The 21,233-nt window shown below is 31.5% G+C and overlaps 1 protein-coding gene across 4 annotated transcripts; it reads left to right on the forward strand.

Moving 5' to 3' along the window:
• Positions 1-341: 341 nt before the first annotated feature.
• On the forward strand, positions 342-18,520 carry LOC130896915 (annexin B9). Of its 4 annotated transcripts, XM_057805284.1 has the most exons (8): positions 342-565; positions 1,216-1,263; positions 9,513-9,894; positions 12,572-12,651; positions 13,220-13,466; positions 13,660-13,841; positions 17,703-17,802; positions 18,111-18,520. In XM_057805284.1, the coding sequence occupies exons 2-7, from the start codon at positions 1,237-1,239 to the stop codon at positions 17,751-17,753; spliced, it is 969 nt and encodes a 322-aa protein (XP_057661267.1). In that variant the 5' UTR covers positions 342-565; positions 1,216-1,236; the 3' UTR covers positions 17,754-17,802; positions 18,111-18,520. The 4 variants fall into 4 exon arrangements, with proteins under 4 accessions (XP_057661267.1, XP_057661264.1, XP_057661266.1 ...); XM_057805281.1 differs by lacking the exon at positions 17,703-17,802; XM_057805283.1 differs by lacking the exon at positions 342-565 and adding an exon at positions 1,122-1,158 and having other exon boundaries at positions 17,703-18,520.
• Positions 18,521-21,233: the final 2,713 nt, after the last annotated feature.

Raw genomic sequence — 21,233 nt, forward strand, 5'->3', positions numbered from 1 at the left:
TGTTAAGAGAAAATTTTAAAATCAATATTCAGTAACTTAGTCTTATTTCATATTGGAAACAATGAATATATAATTTAGTCTAGTATTAGTACAATTTGTCTAAAATATCGGAACCATAAATTCCTAGAATAATGGAAACAGACTTAATTTTTATTTTGTAAAATAATAGATTCAATTCAAAATTACTCATACATCAGAATCACATTTAATAACGTTACTTATGAGTACGATTAAATACCAATATAGATATTAAGGTACTTCTGACATGACCTCGACATTGGTACTTTTAGTAAATGGTATTTTTAGAATATCCAGAATATATAAAATCAACCTGTAATGAAAAAATACATGATAGACTTATCAAAATAGTAGGCTGGTGTTTAGATAACGTGGTATCGTTTGAAAGTCAAGTGAACGCAACGCTTAAAATAAACGATTTGAACACCGTCCATTGAAACACCGTAGCCGGTTTGGTATGACAAGTGAACGAAAAGAGAATTTCTTTAGCAGCATTTGTGACACAGAACTCGGTGGGTGTGACTCAATTTATATTCATCCCTAACTTGTAAGTAGTTCATGGATTTTTATTGGAATATATCTATTCAATTGAATCTATAATAATTTATATATATATAATAATAATAATTACCAATAAATTTGGATTAAGTTTAGTAATTTTTTTTTATGTCTGCCTCATAGGCAGTTATTGATTTTCGTTTCGTTAAAAATATCGTGTTAAATTAATTGAATATAAAAAAAATTGTAAGAAATTACTTCATTTACAATATTTATTCCAGAATTAGTTAAATTTAGACCTGTTTTATAAATAGATTACAAACCGGTTTACGATATAAATTTCTCTTTATAAAACGTAATAGTTTAGATTCCTTTTTTTCTAAATAATCTTAATGATATAAAAACATGATATTGAACTTATGATTAACAAAAAAAATATGTAGTAATTAATGATGAATCAAATAACTTATCTGGTTTAAAATTCTTCTTAAATAATATGTTGTTGCTCACTAGGTTTATAGTGTAATAATTATTTAAAACTATGATGTCATGCTTGGAGGTCTCATTCACTCAAATATATTTGCATTTTTCATGGTCTGTGACTCAGTTCATCAATAACAGTTTAACTAGCAACTAGCACAAGTCTGTAATTTTTTATTAAATATTATTTAGTTATATTTGGTATTTTTTACGTTCTAGTCACAAGTAACTCAAGCAAATATGACCCAACAGTATTATCCTTTCAAAGTAAGTACTTTTTTTTATTATTTTTCGGAAAAATTCAATTTTTATACAATATATGGGCGTTATGTTTTTCAGAAAATATATTTGATGTAATTTAAATTGTGCTATGTTTATAGATTCTTGATATATAGCAGATTTAATTGAATTCGAATTTCATGAAAGTCTTTCAGATATATTGATAGTAATTCTGATTCACGATTTATTAATAGATGTTACTTGATTACATTAAATATACTAAGAAGTAACTATTTAAAAAAATTATAATTATGCAAAGAAATGACTAAATTTTTAGAGAAAATGTTACTTATTATATTTATTTATGTAATTTATTATTACATTTTTTTTGAAGAATTTTTCATACTGATCTAGTTTTCAATAATTATATTGAATGCAAATTAATTGATAATAATTATAATTAATGATTTAAAGTGAAATGAGTATACAAATTGATTAAACAAAAAAGCAAATAAGAAATTTTGTACAGGAGAATGTGGTAATTATTGCGCTTTTAGCTAGAATGTTTACGCGAAAAATTATTCTGTACATTTTTGGGAGATATTCCATCTAATATTTTTTATTTGTTTTATTCCCTACTATTGTTCCACCCTCAAATGATCTAATTGTTATTGGCCAGCTTATTTCATTAACGCCTAGATTCTTTTTTTTAAAAGTTAATTTTTTGTACTTTTTCAAATTATTACCAAAATAAAATTCAAATTTCGATTTTTTTTGTTTTATATTCTAGACAAGAAATTAGAATAAATTCAGTAAAGCAAATAAAAAAATCTTATTTTGTTTGGAAAATAGAAAAGATAACTTATCCAAAGGTTGACTTGACATTTTTGGGACTTGACATTGTTAGGAATTAACGTGGTTTTGGTCCATCGTATACTACATGCTTTGTTTTGATTGCTTGTTTCAACTGTTTTAAACTAAAGTCCCTGTATAGGAAAGTCTGGACACGAGCAATAACGCTCATGTGTAAGAGAGAGAATTTTATGTCCTTTTCTATTCTCTCCTTTCAAGAAATCAAACGCATCTCTACATCACGTGGTCTCTCAAATGTAAATACAATAAACCAATCTTTCATTTGCTTGCGTTATATTTGGTTGCATTGTATCTCGAAGTGTTTCAAAGATAAAATCGGATTTTCACGTTTGTTAAATATGAATGTTTTCTAAAAATGCCCCCATGCATTTTTATATGGTATATAGCATACTCAAACATTGTCGTTGACTCGTCTCTTTTCGTAATTTCATTATTCATGTCCATAAAACTTCTATGTTTTAGTTTAATAGTGAATAACATTGTTAGATCATTTGAATAGACCACTGTTTCGCGCGCTTCTCTTATTGGAGACGCCATTAAGTTCTTAGCTTAACCAATCGCCTTATTCTAAATAGAACATGAACGGCATCTCTTTAATATGACGTAAACTAAAGTTGCAGCGAAAATATTTAGGGGTTAACTCATCATTCAAATAAAGATATTTAGGCTTAAATTCATAGTTGATACTTTCATTTAAATAAAACTTATACGTGAGTGAAGAAAGTTTATCATCAATGTTTTATTAGGAACTTTAGGTGGCATCTAGAATCCTTAGGTGACCTGACAGATTCCTTGACTGATTGTTCTGTCTATAAGGTACTTTACTCTATATTTTTCTAAAATATCCTTTATACGAGTGAATTTTTCTATATTGGCGATTGGATTACTGTATTTTTGGTTTAACTTAATACATAAAAACCTGTCTTTGTAGATTAATAATTCCTAGTTTATAATAGAAACATATAAATGACTTGATGAGTTCATGAAAAAATATTGGCTGTAGAAAGTTGTTGATATTATGTTGTAAAAATGTCTGTTAAATGTTATAGTTATTAACAAATACAAATATTAAATTTAGAATGTGTTTATAAACCAAAGTAATTAAATAAATCTAACTTCAACTAAATTTGTAAATCTAATTTACCATTTTAAAATAATTATTTATATATGTATATTTACAAGAACATTTATTATTATTTCTAAATATATGTATTCTAAATAAATATTTAAAATTACATATTATAATCGCTTATGCAAGTACAGTTATTTGTTTCCTAGAAATTTTATAGTATCTACATTGTATGATCTTTTGAAAAATTTTCATAGACATTAAAATAATCTAGTAGGGCAACCTTATTACTCCCCAGTTGTAACAACTGATCACAGTAAAGATCAAAAAGCTTCTTGAACTGACAGTTAGAAAATTCCGTTCTGGAGATTTTTCCCTTAAAGATGAACAACGTTCTGGTCAGCCTAATGAAGTTGATGATGACCAAATCAAAGTCATAATTGAAAAGATCATTCGAGAGGTTACGAAGAGGCTACATGTATCACACTTAAATGTCTTGGGCTAGTTAAGAAGCTTGATACCTTTCTTGGTGATGAAAAATGGGTACTGTACAGTAACATAGTTCGAAAACGATCATGGAGCAAACACGATGAACCAGAACAAACCATATCGAAACTTCAAGGACACCAAACAAAGCTCATGCTATCAGTTTGATGCGATTACAAAGAATTGTCAAATCGGAAGGGTTTAGCGTTCCACTATGATCATGCAAGGACTTGCACTTCTTTAGCAACTCGTGGAAAACTATTGGAGCTTTTCTGGGAAGTCTGATTAATATTTATTCCGAAGCTTGCAGAATTCTTTGAATAAAAGTCAAACTTTCACAAATGACGATGACCTTCAATCGCATCTGGTTCAGTTTTTAGCTGATAAGGACCAGAAATTTTATGATTGCGGAATCATGAAGATGAAAAAAGATGGCAAAAGGTCATTGGGCAAAATGGAGAATACATAATCGATTAAAAACTATTTATTTTACTTGTCGCCAACCAATAGTTGTGAATTAAGGTATTGATTTATATCTAATTAATGCAATAACTCATCCAAACATCTCTACTGATAATTTCTTGAAGGATATCTCTTTGTTTTTCAATAACTGCATTCTCAATCCCTAATCATATAATAGTGGAATTACTCGCCTAGATCTACCGATCCGAGACCTATAAATTTATTTTTATGTGGTTATTCAAAATCTAAAGTCTGCACTAACAAATCTGCACAATTCTCGATTTCTAATCGGTATAAACATTCAAAATTTTGTCCCGTAGTAGGTATTATGTTATTTGACATTAAAAAAATCGTTAATAGTTTTTGTGAATCTTAGATTGTTGAAAATTTTCACATCTAATTGAAGTTGCCTGGGCTAATTGAAAAACGATGTGTTTGTGGGATATATTTTTTTCTTGGAAATTCTTTTTAAAATCTCGTGAAAGACATCAGAGCTATGAGGAAGTAAGTATGTTATCTTTAAATAAAAAAAGCCGCAAACGGATTTTTCAAGATGTAGCTTAAAATGAGAAAAGTAGCCGGAGCTACATCACGAATTTTGTTTACGGATTATTTTTTATGTACTTCTCTAAGAATGAATATCGATTTTTTGGTTCCGATCTACTCGGTGTTTACTGTGATATAAATTGCCAATTATTTCGCTATCGTTATAGTTCGCGTCTTCTTCCCAACGTTTCTTATCTCCTGTGATTTTTGGCCATGCTTCCAGGATTCAACCAGACGGTCCAATTTACTCCGACTCTTTTTTTATCCAACTAACTACTTCATCTATTTGACACTTCTCACTGCTTGTCAGTCATTTTGTACCAAGTATCAGAATTGTGACACTGACACAACTTCTGCTTCACGATCGTCTATATTATATACATTCTAGAAAAAATAAAATCAGCTTCGTCGAAAACTGATTACTGTGTAACTTAGACACGCAACTAATTTCCAGCTGTATATTCTTTAAAGATTTACAAATAATTGTCTAATCATGTACGTAACATTCCAGCTGTTATTCTAACCTCAATTTTTTGTTATGATCAGCACATCTTGTCAGGACTATTAAACATCTATTCATTCAAAGATCCAACCTAACAGGATTTGAACTGACCCAGTAGTAGTTGGTATTGAATTTCCAACCAACTTGTCAGCTGTCATTAGAAGTATCTGCAATTGAAACAATGTCAAATCTTTATGTTGACGTTCAATAGGGTACGAATCACGCTCAGTATTTATTGAGAATTCATTTTGAGAAAGTTTTAATTCAATATGATTCCTTATGGCCCCGGATATCAGCATTTATAAGCAAATAACCACTTACAAATATTTTTTGAGACGGTAGCATTTTTAGAATATAATTTATGTAACTTTTCCTTGGTTTCATTAATACTAAATATTGTGTTTTCTTCATATTTACACAAAAATAAAACAAAATTTTGTATATGCGTATAAAAACTAATCTACCTGTTAGAATTATACGAAATTTTGACAGATGACATTAGAAACGTAGCGGAAGTCACTCTTCTGTCAAGTCTTATATAAATGTTTATACGTAACATTTATTTCGATGATGAACGATTTTATTATTAACTGAACAGGTGTTTTAGGTTATAATTTTTATAATCACCTATAGCCTTCACTTTGTATTTTTCTTCTCCCTATTTTTCTTTTTGGTTGTTCTGGTGAATACCCCAGTTCGTTATTGTTAAAAAATAGATTAGAAACTTTTCTCATATATAAAATAACTTCCAACTGTGGCGTCAGTTACTTTTCTCAAGGGGCTTTTAATTTTTCAAATGCAATAGCTGAAGTGTTCGGCTCCGCTACTTTTTCATAAAAAAGCTATTATTTCAGCTTGGCTACATCTAAAAGCGTATGTACATATTTTAAATCTGGTTTAATCGGAATAGACAACAATATCCAAAAACACACAAAATTATCTTCTGATATTTTGGGTAGAATTCGCACGCAGGGAAGTTGTTGATTGTTTGAAACATAGCCTGAATCAGAAATCCGTATACTTATGAAATATTTCGTTCGGGAACATTGACTTTAAAGATAACTCTCGCCTTAGTCGTGGAAAATTTGAAAAAGTCGCGATCTGATTGAAATAATTTTAATAAACCGATATCTAAACGTCTACCACAAAACAATGATTACAGGCGATGAGAAGCGGATTACGCATGTCAATAAATTAAGTCATAGGAACTTTAGAATCCCGTCCCTTCGTACTTGTTAAAGGTTGTCCCATTTGTGTACGTATTTAAAAATAATCGAGACAAAACATTTTTAGTGAAAAAAGTCCTCCAACCCCAAACAGAAAAAAAAAACAATAAATTACCGATAACTTCTCGTATTTACATATATTGTAATACTTAAACAAACACGTATCCTTATTTTGATTACACTTATCAGTATTGCCTATTGTAGGAAATATGAATAAGGAAGTAATTATTCATTTTTTGATATTTCAAATTCAACTCGAGCAGATTAGATATTTTTATCCGGTCTTGGAATGTATTTAAAAACTTTTAAAAAGGAAAACAATGATCTAGTTATTGATATTATTAATTACCTTACAAATTTCCGGTATCTGTTTCAAATGATTGACGATAGAGACTAATACTGAATTGTAACGGAAAGTGTAGTAATCAAATAATAATTTGAAAGTTCAATTGTGAAAAAAGTGGATTACGGAGATAAAACCTGAAATCAACAGGAAAAAACTCCTGTTCCATTAGAAACTTTACCGTCTGCATCCCAAGAGTGAATTTGTAAAATATAGAAGCAGTTTTGCGAGTTTGATGATATTGGAAAATAAAAAATGAGCTGCCAATGCTCGGTGGAATCAATTTAGATGCTATGCTTTAGTTTGGAAGATGATTTCGATAGAATTTATTTTTGTGAGAAAGTTTTACTTGTTGGATAAGGATTATGTTATGCGAAATTGCCGCTATTGGTCAACTCACAGGACTAGATGTTTCGGCAGGGATTGCCGAAAATCCGTATCTACTTCAAACTGTTAGGAATCCAGGAAACCTTCAGATTCCAGTGAAAACGACATCGTTCCAGTAAGATGAAGCACCACAATTACTAAAGTCAGACAGTACCGCAATACAATATTGATTAGGAAGGCGAAGATCGTTGGAATGGCCAGCGCGATCTCCTGAACTTGCATTATTAGACTTTCTATGGAGATATGTAAATGGCCCATTCTAAATGGATTCATAAGGCAAAAAAATCGATTTTTTTCAAACTTTGGGATATCATTCTATATTCAATTCGAGGAAAAATGGTTTTTTCTGAAATTTAAGCATTTCAAGTGGTACACTCATTTCAAACGGCCGTTATTATGGCCCAAATTGACCTACCAGCACCGTTTTTATCTAAAATGTACGTTTTTTACTCGAAAAAACTAAAAAATGAACTTTTTTTGCAAAAATTGATTTCTCAAAAACCCCACCATTAATTTTCTCGAATTTTTGGACATGTTGGTGAAAAATTGCTTAGAAAATTCCACTTAAACAGACAGCGAAATAAAGTTTGTTAAAATAAAATGAGAATATTACTTTCCTGTAAATGTAATAATTACATATTTCTTATAAATGCAATCACAAATAAACAATGACGTGTCGTAATGAAACAACATTCTTAAAGTTTCACTTTTGATTCTAGATGGTTATAGGTATGTACCTTGAATATTTCCCCGCAAAGCTTCTGTGACTCATCCGATCTGAAATTAACCTTCGAACGTTACGGCAATTTATTTATTTTTAGCTCTTTTTCCTTCTTATTTTCGTTCTTCAATCTTGTTCAGTTTACGGTATGAATATGTATTACGTCATGCGGCAAATACTCACGTATTTAATTTATTAATGAGAAATTATGCCACGTTGAACGTTATTGGAATATTGATTTGAATATCTGTGGGCGAAGATGTGAGGTTAATGTTCACATTTCAGTCATGTATGTCTAGTATGTAAAATCTTTTGAAATACAAATTCTCTTCACCAATTTGACAATATGTCGACTAAGTACTTACAACTTGTTATCTTGTCCTCTCTGTACTAATAATGTTAAAAAACGTGTCAATATTTTAGGAATAAGATGTCGGTTTCATAATTATTTGTCTGTATCACTCGATCTAAATCAATCTATAACAAATTGCGCATAACGCCTACGATATTTCTATTTGACCCGCTTTATTGATCTAGCTTATCAAAACTATGGATTCTAGAGCGCCAACAAGACTAGGAACGTTAGCGTGTTATAAAATACTCGGTTTACGACTTTTCCCTAGAAACGAGCTTTGTAATGAATGAAATAGTAACAAGAACATAAATAATTTGCCGTCGAACAAAAAATGTACGACCTAAACACGTTAAAACTTCCTCTATGTATAAATTATTTATAAAGAATCGTAAGTCTGGGGTAATAAATCAGAATAATGAAAAAGACACGTAGAAAAACAGGGTTGTAAAAGCTATATATATATATATATTGCTGGGTCAAAATTTATTATTTCCATCCATTCGATACAAACTGTAGATAGCAGGCGCTTCGCAAAAAAACACACATAAATCGGAAAGGGCATTGGTCTGCCTATTTTACCTAACCTAACTTAATCATAAGGTTAAGTTAGGTTAGGTTATTGTAATAATAGCATTACAATCAATTACAAAGATCCCACGTTACGTTTTGATTAAAAACGCAAATTTTTATTAATTAATGCCAAAAAATAATCGACATCTCAGTTTAAATGGACGTTCCAAAGAGACTCGCCTAATAAAACATCAAAAAAGTCCACAAAATCATTTTGGATGACTGTAAAGTGAAAATGACTGAGATAACTGAAACCCTGAAGATATCAAAGGAGCTTGTTGGACATATTGTGATTGGATATTTCCGTATGCAGTGATTGTTGACCCTTAGGATTGTTTAGAGCTGTTTTAATTCAGTGATTGTAATAAACCTAATCTTGAAATTGGAAAAACCATAAACAGCGACTATTACTTAGAATTATTGGAGAGTACAAACGAAGAAATCGCGGAAAAACTTTCCCATTTGAAGAAGAAGAAAGTACTGTGTCCCTAATCAATTAAAATAATGGCCAAATTGTATGTATTGGGCTGCGAGTTTCTTCCGCATCCACTGTATTCTCCAGATTTGGTACCCATCGACTTTTTTCAGTTTTCAGACCTCAATACATTGCTAGCCTAAAGCCTATTGTGACAGAATAGAATTTTATCTAAAAAAGACTATTTTCTCTAAGCTAGCATGCTTGAATCTTGTTTTAAAGCTGTTATACAAATAAGTAAAAATACATTTTTTATATCTACAATTTGTTTATCCGTTGCAGTGTACACCCACTGTCTACCCGGCCGATCCCTTCGACCCCGTAGCCGATGCCGCTACTCTAAAGAAGGCTATGAAAGGTTTCGGTACGGACGAGAAAGCCATCATCGACGTCTTGGCACGCAGAGGTATCGTTCAACGTCTCGAAATCGCCGAAACCTTCAAAACATCATACGGCAAAGATCTTGTTTCTGAATTGAAGAGCGAATTGGGTGGAAAATTCGAAGATGTTATGGTAGCCCTTATGACACCGCTACCACAATTTTATGCCAAAGAACTTCACGATGCCGTAGCTGGATTGGGTACTGATGAAGAAGCCATCATCGAAATATTGTGCACTTTGTCCAATTATGGTATCCGTACTATTGCGCAGTTTTATGAACAACGTAAGTACCCGCATTTTTTTAATATTTATTCTATATGATGTTTGTTTTTACTTAAAAATAACGTACGTAGTACGATCCATGAGTTCGCACACCCCGCTTTTTCAATTTCATTGTCCGTATTAAATTTTTTACCTAATAACTCGGCATTTAACTTTGCGAACAAAAAATAGTCGGAAGGAGTCGTATCAGCGATATACGGTGAAGCTTCAATTTCTGTTAATAGTAGCCTTGAAAAACGAAGCAGTCTGGACTGGACTCTCTCCTTTTCTTTCCATCTCTCTCTCTCCCCCTCTGTCACTACGTCTTTCTCTCTCTCTCTCTCTTTCTTCCCCTCAATCCCTACGTCTTTATCTCTTCCCCTCTCTCCCGCCCCTCCCTACGTATCTCTCTTCCCCTCCATACGTTGTTCTCTCTCTCTCTCTTCCCCTCTCTCCGTACGTCGTTCTCTCTCTCTCTCTCTCTCTGCCGACCGCCTGCTACGCGACAGCTATAACCCGGAATTTTGAATTCAGTTTTAAAAATTTACAAACATATTTATAAAGATTCAAACTAACATTTTATGCAAAAAAATGTTTTTTTTTAATTCTATTTGTATCTTCCCCCTTAAGTACCTGAACATTCAAATTAAAATATGTTATGAAACTGCGGAGTCACTCACAAACAAATTACGAGAAAACAATGTAAAAAGTTTGCTAAACTACCAAAAGTGTAACGGTCACTAGTTGGAGTTAAAAACATGAACCTACATACGATTAATTATAAAAATTCTCAACGAAATGCGTAAACAGAGTCAAATATGAAAAAAACGTGATTGTTTGTATATATGGATTATAAATAAAAAATATATCAGTGATAAAAAACAATTTGAACAAAATTTATGATTCTATTTTACAAATTTCGATGCAACTTAACATAATTTAAATTTATTATTACCCCAACCACATATTTATAGCTTACGCTTGCGCTCTTGAATAATTTTATAAACAATTGTACGTGAATTTATTTTGGGAGGTGATTACTATGATTCTGTTAGTTGTTGGTTTCGATACATTTTCAAGTCAAGGTTATAACGATGAGAGACTTACCTAGATTACAGCAATTTTGTGATGTAATTCTCATATAGTAAAAAGTGTTAACAAATATTTGTGATAAAACATTCTCACATGGTAGTTGAAGCTTCTTTAATTAACGGGAAAATTATTACTTTAACTATGTCAAAAAGATAAATATATCAAACATGATATGAAGCAAAATCGGTATTCACCAGATTTCGCCCCCAACGACACCCTGGTATTTAAAACTTTTAAGATGTACACAATTAAAAATATTATTCAACTTTTTACATCGTACCTTATAAGTCAGAAATTTCGGGCAAGTTTCATCGTCTTTAAAAGTGATTAGAGGATGCGTCATTAAATTTTAGTGAAAATTTATTAATTATTTACCGAGAAACCGAGAGTTAGTTGATCGTCGAAAAACGTTTTTTAGAAATAAATAACTGGCAAAATCGAAAATATGAAGACGCTTAGAACGAGGCTGGTCGGTGGGCTTTCTAAGCGAAAGTTACACGTGGAACGCACATGTCTAGTTTTGGATTCTTACAATAATGGCGTCTTAGTTAATAGATAAATAGATAAATGAATAAATATTTCGCATGGATTCCTCGTTAAATTATTATTGCATTCTTAACAAAATGCTTGATTTATATTGTAACAAATGACCAATATTTTGTGGATGAAACTTGACATCTATTACCCCAGGTGAAATGATATATATATACACACAATTTGCGAAGAGAACATCAGAAATAAATTTATAATAAACCACCATAGTGAAGCTTTTATAATTTTTATTTAAGCCATAAAATTAAAAGCAAATATTAGTTACGAATTATTTTTACTGATATAAATTTTTATTGCTATGGAATAATCGTTACTTCGAGGTCCTAGTGAACGTAGTAAAGATGGGAATTACTACTTAGAACTCTAACAGTTTGAAAATAACCGAGAGGTGGTTACAGGTTACAATAATGAGATTCGATTTATGTTCAAATTAGAATTTATGGATAATCAACGTGTACTGATAAAGCTTAATAGTTGTCTTTATTCCAATAATATTTGTTTCTATCGAAAACGACTTATTCCTATGATAACCTAAGTTATTTTATTGGATGTTTGTTTACGTATAATGGAAAAAAACTTTCTACTTTAAGATGTGTTATTTTTATCTTTACCATACACGTAACGTTGACCTCTGGGGGAATCATTATTAATTATAAAAATAATTAACATAATCATTTGATATTTGATATAGTTGAAGTATTTTTTATAATTTTGTAAGAAATTGTCGGGGTTTTGGCCCCAAAAAAGTGTGGAAATTTTGGTTTTCAAACTTATTCTCATTTTTATCTTAAATGCGCCGAAAAATAAAAATAAATGAAACCAAAAAATTATTGAAAATAATAATTTTTTGATTTTTTATGACCCAAACATTTACCGTCTCAATATTACCATCAAAATACACATATTAGTAAACAAAACAAATTTTGCTCACAAAAAAATGATAATTATTTATCTGCTTTTACTAAAAATATCTATTTTTTGATAAATATTTTATTATAATTCAGTTTTAGTAATCACAATACACACAGATGGTTTTATGATCATTTTTTTTGCAGTGTATGGAAAAACTTTAGAAAAAGACTTGAAAGGAGATACTTCCGGCCACTTTAAAAGACTGTGTATTTCCCTAGTACAAGTAAGTGACTTTTTTTGAAAAATTTAGTTAATGATAACATTTATTATCTTATAAATAGAAATTAAGGTGCTTCTACTTACTGGGTACTTATGCAGAACGTTTAATTATCACTGTTACAAGAGGAAGCAAGAGCCACTTTCGTTAGAATGAAAAAGGGTTTCAATAGTAACAACTTGAGTTGAGAAACAAAGACTGAATCCCGTGCCTAGTCTGCGCCCTTGTATGGTGCGGAGCACTAGATTTAGATGTAGAACTCAAAGTACAAAATTAGAAACCAAAAGAGTTATGGTCTGCGTCAGTTGATGATAAACATCTTTGACAGTAGAGAATCTGTACATACAAAATTTTCTGTCTGAAAAACTTTGTTTTCCTATTTAACAGTACATTTATTTAGAAAAGTAGTAATTCAAGTTTAAGTTAAATTTGAAAAGTAATTTCAAAAATATTCTAACCAACTCACCAATTCAGAGTTCATATTTTTTTTCTGAATGGTTTTCAAATTGGAATATTGTTTATTTGTAGTAACCAGCAAGTTCCCAAGTTAATCTGAATTATTTCTGTCCTTTAGGCCAACAGGGATGAAAATCAAGGTGTAAATGAACAACAAGCTTTAGCTGATGCCGAAGCCTTAATTGAAGCCGGCGAAGGAAAATGGGGCACAGAAGAATCTATCTTCAATTCCATCTTGATCACAAGAAGCTACCAACAATTGAGAGCCACCTTTGCCGAATACGAGAGGTTAACAGGCAAAGATATTGAACAGTCGATTAAGAAAGAATTTTCAGGAAATGTTGAAAAGGGATTATTAGGAATTGGTATATATTTTGTTTTTTATATTTATATTTTTTGGCAGATAATATTAATTAAGATTGAGAAAACGTGATTTTCAATATTAAAAAAATATTTCGCCACTAATTCTAAGTGTGTAATTGAGGACATATATCAATTATTATTATGTATGTCCTATATATTAATATCCTTAATTATTTAATGTTATTTTTACTTCAGTGAAATGCGTGAAGAGCAAAGTCGGCTACTTCGCTGAACGTCTCCACGACGCTATGTCTGGTTTGGGAACAAATGACAAGACTTTAATTCGTATCATTGTATCTAGATCTGAAATCGATTTAGCTGACATCAAACAAGCCTTTTTGGATAAATACGGCAAGACTTTGGAAAGCTGGGTACAGGTAAATATCAACGAAGTTTCACATATTTATTATATCCTTGTATATTTTTGAGTTGTTTTTTCAAAATTACAAATTATGATAGTTTTTCATTTATAAGATTAACATATCATTGGATGAGTTAACAGATTTTCTTCAATAAAAATAAACTATCCTTACCCAACAAGCTAACATGCTTCGAGTTGTTTGTTCGAAAATAAGAGGGTTAAGTGGTATAGACACAAGTATTAATGCAAACTACCGCTATCTATCAAACAAATTTGAAACTATCTTACAACTTAGAAAAATTAAAAACTCTACGAATTAATAATTATCTATGACTTAGAAACTTTGTTGTAGAAAAACTCAACTTCATAAAGTATATCATTTGTCTCTTATAGAAACACTTGTTAATATTTTCAAAAATATACAAGGTGGTATTGAATAGCTTATATTATTTAAAAACCTTACCTTAGGTTATGAGTTATTTAATATTTTATAATTTATTAAATACTTTCTTATTTTCAAATCAGTCATAATTTATTAACCAATAAAGTAGATTCGTCGAATTCGGTGATGGTATCATTATGACATCATTGCATGTAATTTATTCATTGTGAACTGAATTCTTGGGATATATGTGAATCATTAGTTGAATGTGTCAAAAATGCTTATCGTTGAATATTTTTCCCAAAATATATAGTCAAAAGGATCCAGAATTATGTACGTTAATTTTTAGAGCTGATAGTACTTTGAAAAGTTTTTTATAACTGAAAAATAAAGGAGATACAATCCTTTATCAAGGTGAATTGAAATATACTGTCGACTAATCTTTATTTCGGTAGTTAGTTTAATACATTTGGATGCATCCAGAAGGGCCTTTGGTGGTATAACTGGTCTTTTTCCAAAGCTTCTCCACTGGATTTAAAATTAAATGTGACTGGACATAGCACAGCAGCTCGAGTGTCTTAGTATCACAGGGTCCATATGTTCGACCCCAACTAGGAACCTTGTAGTCTTACTGAGTCTCACTTTTTGATCTAATGATACAATTTGACGCCATGAAGACAACATCCTCAGAGAATTGCTGGCTGAAACAACTGGCCATGCCATTTTGATGGTCAATAACCAAATGACCATCTTTTGGAGAGCAGTGGACTGGCGACTCTAAGAGCACCCCAAAATAAATGAATTTTCCTCGTTTAAGGAATATTATACTGAATTACAAGTCGAAGTATTCTCTGTTGTAAGTCACTCAGTCACTCATCCAGACCTGTTTTGGTGTAGCCCAAAGTGTTTCTATCACGTCTTTCAAGTAACGTAGACTCGGCGAAGATGAATAGAGATACCTGGTATGAAATAAGCTAAGACACACATAAATAGACATTCTGCCTCTTATGAAACAATTGCTCCAATTAAATAGGCGCGACATTGGATTAGCGAATGAACTTTTAACCGTACAAGGTCATTTATGATGCCTTCTCCACACTAGGGGCATTACTAATTGTTTCATTTTTGACGATTAAGTTAAAGCAGTTCCCATTGCATAAAATGAAATCAGCGTATCTTCATATTGTATAATAATAAATAAAAATTTATTTGGTGTGGATAAGATGTTATTCATTAAAATTAGGTGAAGGTTAAAAATAATGATTCATATTTGTTTTATTGAAGTGTGACTGTAAAATATTTGTTTCTCGTATTAGCTTTTGATGGTGACATATATGAGCAGTTAATCTCTACTTTTTATGAGCGCAATAAATTTTTAGAATAAGCTGAGAATTATTGAAAATTTTTTTTTAATCATGGATATCTAAACTGTTTATAAGATTGCTTATAACCTTAAAATATTTCATGCCATATGCTTCATACTATTCAATATTTTCTTCTGAAAATACATTATCTACTTGAAAAATGTGTGTAACTTAGGATATGACATCAGTGTAAAATCCAGTCAAACAGTGTAATTTTAAAGATATTATGATACATTATATGAATAATAAACTCAACTGCTCCACTGGATTTCCACTCTCCTCTTTGAATACAGTACTCAGTATTAAAACAAGAGTGGGTTGTTGTGTATGTCCATATAAAATATTAATTTCGACAATAATCTATTGTTTTGAAAGATTTTATTTGCCAAGAAATGTAATAATTACTTTAGATTGAAAAATTTGTTAGAAATTTCTTTCGTAATGTCTTGGAATTGAAGTAGAAATAAATTTAAATAAAAAAGGTTCCACATCTTTCGACTAAATCGTTAATGAAAGTATTTTCCAAGTAATTATTAACCTCAAATTTATTGTGAGTTGGACATTAATTTGTTGAAACCATATCTGCGCTTTTTTTGATATTGTGCAAGGGAACTAGTTTGGGATTGTTTGTACTTGAAACCAATTTTTCTCCTCCTATATATACATCATTTACTATATACTATACAGTATTTTCGCTTATACCGCTTGGACTGTAAATTAAATCAAATGCTAGCCAAAGACAAATCCCTCTATCCTTTAATCAAGTTCTATTGAAATATTGTAAGATGGCATTCAAGTTGAAGATTTTACATTGATATCCCTAAATTTCATAACATTTTTATATGGAATTGGTTGAATTGTATGCAAAGAAAATGTGTTTAAAACAATGGGGCTACTTGCTTGAAGTTTAATATTCAGTAGACATCAAATTGCAAACATTGATATTTAAAATTTAGTAGGCCACACAGTGCAAACATTTAAAACACTAGAAATCAAAAATGAAGACAATTTCCCAACTTCAGCTTTATACCCACTCCTTGCATTATTTGTACTTTTACTGTATTATTGCTTTTTAGTCAATCTCTGTTCAAATGTACATGTAAAAAGGTTGTGACATGGAACGGCAGATCATAATGAAGTAGTTTTTACTTAAAATAAGATTCTAGTGCACAGGTACCAGATATTGATTGCAAGTTGAAGAGAAGCTGATTAAATGTAGAGAGTAGGGAACCCAAACACGTGCCTAGTTTGAATTAGCAAAAAATAGCTTCTTCTAACAGACAGTACCAACCTAAAGAAACTAAAAAAGAGAATAGATGAACCAGAAATGCCTCTCAGATCATTATAGGTATGGAGCCATGTAAAATCTGATTCAGATCATCAAGAAGCAAAGCAGCAGACATTCTTTTTAGCAACGTCACAATGCAATTCACGATGAAATGTCTGAAAAATAAGAATGTAAAGAAATTTATTTATATTATTCTTCTTACATATATGAATGGACTTTGTTCTATACCATTACAAAGTTTAGAATATTCTGGAGGGTTCGAAAATGTTCTGGAAGATTTTTTGATGCTATTCTAGCAGTGCCGGATTAAGCCAGGAGCTTGGGGGGGGGGGCTATAGCCCCGGGCCCCATCATTTGGAAATCATTCTGTATTTTTTGATGTGTTGATACCACAAATCTAACGAATTGATATTATTTTGTGAATTTTTCCGGGTTTCCGAATTCTCTAAGGGGGCCCCGTCATTATTTTAGCCCCGGGCCTTATAAATCTTAATCCGGCCCTGTATTCTAGTGCCTGGGATTGGCTATAAAAGCACCAAAGGAAAGAAGTGAAGTTGAGGGATGAAATGAGACAAACTTCAACATTATAAAAAGAATAAATAGTGATACCTTGGTTGGTTACAATATGTTATTTATTGTAGGTTAATAATCATCAACCGAGAGTATAGTAAAATTTAAATTGTCACTGATACAATTAAAAATGGATCAAAATTGATGTTATTATCGTATTTAATAGTTTTTATATAATGCACTGGTGTTTGTATAAGTTAGAGATTGGCTGCTTATGCTTAAGTATTTACCGTGGCATTGCATGTATTATACTGACATTCCTATCCTTTCCAGGGCGATACTTCTGGTGATTACAAGAGAGTCCTTTTGGCCATTTTGGACTAATTTCCACAATAAACCAAAAAGCACTGTAACTGTAATCTTAAATTCAAATGTACGCCTTTACATTAAAATTTTAAAAAATAAATAAAATATATTAGCTTTCGTCATACTGCCATTAGTTTAAACTCGATTTTTGATGTTTGATGTAAGTCACCCATACACTGAGATCTATCATATGTTTAATCTGAACATAGCCTAACTTATGAAAAAATGTAAAAAGTAGAGTTGCCTTGTGAAACTGACGTTTCGATTGAGTACAAATTACAAAAATATTCGAAAATAAGTTAGACTACGATCACAACTGACATTTCTATTGAATTGGATACATTTCTCAGTGTACAATATTTTGTAAATTTGCAGGACGAGTCTTCAAGTGAATTAAAGTACGTTTTCATACAGCTGATATGTTACGGTTAAAGAAAGTCCAATTCACTCAGGTTGTCGACGTTCTTTCAAACTATAAAAAGAACTTTTTTACAATATTTCTTTATTAATATATTATATACATACCTATTTAATTATTTAGTTAGGTGGCCTTAATTGTTGAGAATATATCACAGAGCTTTATTGTAAGAGTTTTAAAAAATCGTTGTTTCATGTACCAATTTTAATGATTATTGTATTTATAAGTTTATATATTGAGAGGGTGTAGGGCATTTTCATTCTACTACTTAAAAAATCTTTTTATATAAATTATGTTTTCCTCATCTTCTACAAAAGTTTATAAACGTGCTTTTTTTGGTGCTTAACAGTAAACTATGTTGAGAAGCTATATGCATTTTTATTATCCTAAATTATCCCTTTTACAACTTACAGGATATAGTTCTTACAAATAGAACGACAAAAGCAAAATTTTTTATTTACTCTCGATGATTTATCTAATTACTGCTCGGATAATCTCGATTAGTTTCTTTTGAACTACAAGACAGACTACAGACAAGCAAAGGCACATATAAATGGACCTGCTCCACTCTTTTTTTAACTCGATAAAATGATGGTTTAAGAAATATGTAGATCTTTAGATCGTTGTACATGCCAAGGAAACCGTTCGCCATAAAGAGACATTCTGAAGAAAATTATCATAAATTTTAATTGAGTTAAAAAAATTAGTTGATACATTCAGTATATCTTCTCTGGTTATAGCTTTCCAGAAGTGTATTTGTCTATTTCAACCCCTGTAGGTTTCCCAGTAGATGGTTATATTCCTAGCTACCTTTTTTCCAAAGCTTTCTCTATTCTTTTATAGCAGATACCACACAAGGGTTCAGGTCCTATGAAGAGTTTGTCTGCACCTGCTTCAGCTGATCCGTCACCTATTTCGTTTCCCTCCACTCCGATTTGTCTTGGAATCCAAAGCAGGGTAGCTTTATTTTTCTTGCCTAGCTCGTTGAATTCGACTAGGCATTCCCAAAGTAATTTCTATTTGAAAAATACTTTGTGTGTTGCCCAGGTTTTCAGAGTGTTTAGTTCTGGGCCCTTACACTTCTATTCCATTTCTGTGTGCTGCTTTAGAGTCTATGTTTCTGTTCATTTCTCGTTTGGTGTTTCGATCCCACTTACTACTACTGATTAGTATTCATTTTTCATGAGCGGTTTTTCTTTGGTGATTTTGTCTCTAAACATTCTGAGTGATGCTATTTCTGCCAGACTCTCCAGTAACATGTGCAAGCCAGTATTTGTACATTTGATAAATTGTTCCTCGTGGTATTTAGACTGGTAACAGTTTTAGACATATTACTCGTAAACTACTACAAAAAAGGGTAAAGTTTCTTGTACTTAAGGGTAGTTAAGCGAAATTTGGAACGGAACAAAAAACAACCCCTTTTTTAGTTAATATTTGTGCAAAATATAGAAAATGATACATTTTTTAGATGTGTTACTTTGTCGCAGATATTTCCTGTGTGAAAACTATAAAGTAGATAATGTTTTTATATATTGATTACGAGAACGATTTGAATCTCAATTAGTAATAATTAAAGATGTTATTTATGAATAAACTCTTTTCAAAATTACATATATTTTTATTCATCTAACTTCAATCTTCATGATAGTCTTATAAGATTTTTCAAAAATATTACGATACTTTGTGAAAAATTGGCCTTAAAAATCCGTAGCAGCACGTTTCAAGCAAAATATTCCACAAAAATTGAAGATCATGTACTTCCCTTGAAAATATTTCACTTTTTCTCCTGCAAGTTTAAGTTTGCAGGATGCAACGAACAAGAATGTTGAGAAGAAGTTCTTTTATGTATACTTTTCCGCACCACCTACGAGGTAGTATACTCGGCGCGTTTTTTTTAACGTGGTTTCCCCTGTAGGCCTATTCCACGATCTACTAGAATCCTTTTGGTTACTCTAAATAATGATCATAAGATCGAAAGCGACAGAAATAATAAAGGAATACGTAGGGAATATAATAAGAGTAGAAATGAATAGAAATTTTGCAAACAATCATAAAACACCTTCGGTCTTCCACAATGTGAGAACGTTTAAGTTTCAGTTCGAAAAAAAAAAGAACGACCACCTCTATTTGCACGAGGAATACCAGTAGAAAGGATGGAGTTTGGAAAGTAACAGAAAACACTCTCAGTCTTCCATAGTGTTTGCAGTAAGAGCTCAGGTGCGACTGCCCGGGTTGAAACCAAGTCTGAACGACGCGGTTGAGCTGTGTTACCCATAACACTTCATGGTGACGATCGTGTTTCTGTACGAAAAAATGGAAAACTACCCCTTTTTGAAAGAGAAATACTGTTAGAAATGATTTCTGTATAATTCTGTTCGAAAAAAAAAGAACGACCACCTCTATTTGCACGAGGAATACCAGTAGAAAGGATGGAGTTTGGAAAGAAACAGAAAACACTCTCAGTCTTCCATAGTGTTTGCAGTAAGAGCTCAGGTGCGACTGCCCGGGTTGAAACCAAGTCTGAACGACGCGGTTGAGCTGTGTTACCCATAACACTTCATGGTGACGATCGTGTTTCTGTACGAAAAAATGGGAAACTACCCCTTTTTGAAAGAGAAATACTGTTAGAAATGATTCCTGTATAATTCTGTTCGAAAAAAAAAAGAACGACCACCTCTATTTGCACGAGGAATACCAGTAGAAAGGATGGAGTTTGGAAAGAAACAGAAAACACTCTCAGTCTTCCATAGTGTTTGCAGTAAGAGCTCAGGTGCGACTGCCCGGGTTGAAACCAAGTCTGAACGACGCGGTTGAGCTGTGTTACCCATAACACTTCATGGTGACGATCGTGTTTCTGTACGAAAAAATGGGAAACTACCCCTTTTTGAAAGAGAAATACTATTAGAAATGATTCCTGTATAATTCTGTTCGAAAAAAAAAAGAACGACCACCTCTATTTGCACGAAAAATACCAGTAGAAATTATGGAGTTTGGAAAGAAACAGAAAACACTCTCAGTCTTCCATAGTGTTTGCAGTAAGAGCTCAGGTGCGACTGCCCGGGTTGAAACCAAGTCTGAAC

Source organism: Diorhabda carinulata, chromosome 8, assembly GCF_026250575.1.
Source record: "Diorhabda carinulata isolate Delta chromosome 8, icDioCari1.1, whole genome shotgun sequence".
Classification (NCBI taxonomy): Eukaryota; Metazoa; Arthropoda; class Insecta; order Coleoptera; family Chrysomelidae; genus Diorhabda; species Diorhabda carinulata.

Excerpts from the sequence above, each read along its gene's own strand:
- LOC130896915 (XM_057805281.1), top strand. The coding sequence starts at position 1,237 with ATGACCCAACAGTATTATCCTTTCAAA. Across the intron at positions 12,652-13,219 it reads TGTGTATTTCCCTAGTACAA|GCCAACAGGGATGAAAATCA; the intron begins GTAAGTGACTTT and ends TCTGTCCTTTAG. Across the intron at positions 13,467-13,659 it reads AAAGGGATTATTAGGAATTG|TGAAATGCGTGAAGAGCAAA; the intron begins GTATATATTTTG and ends TTTTTACTTCAG.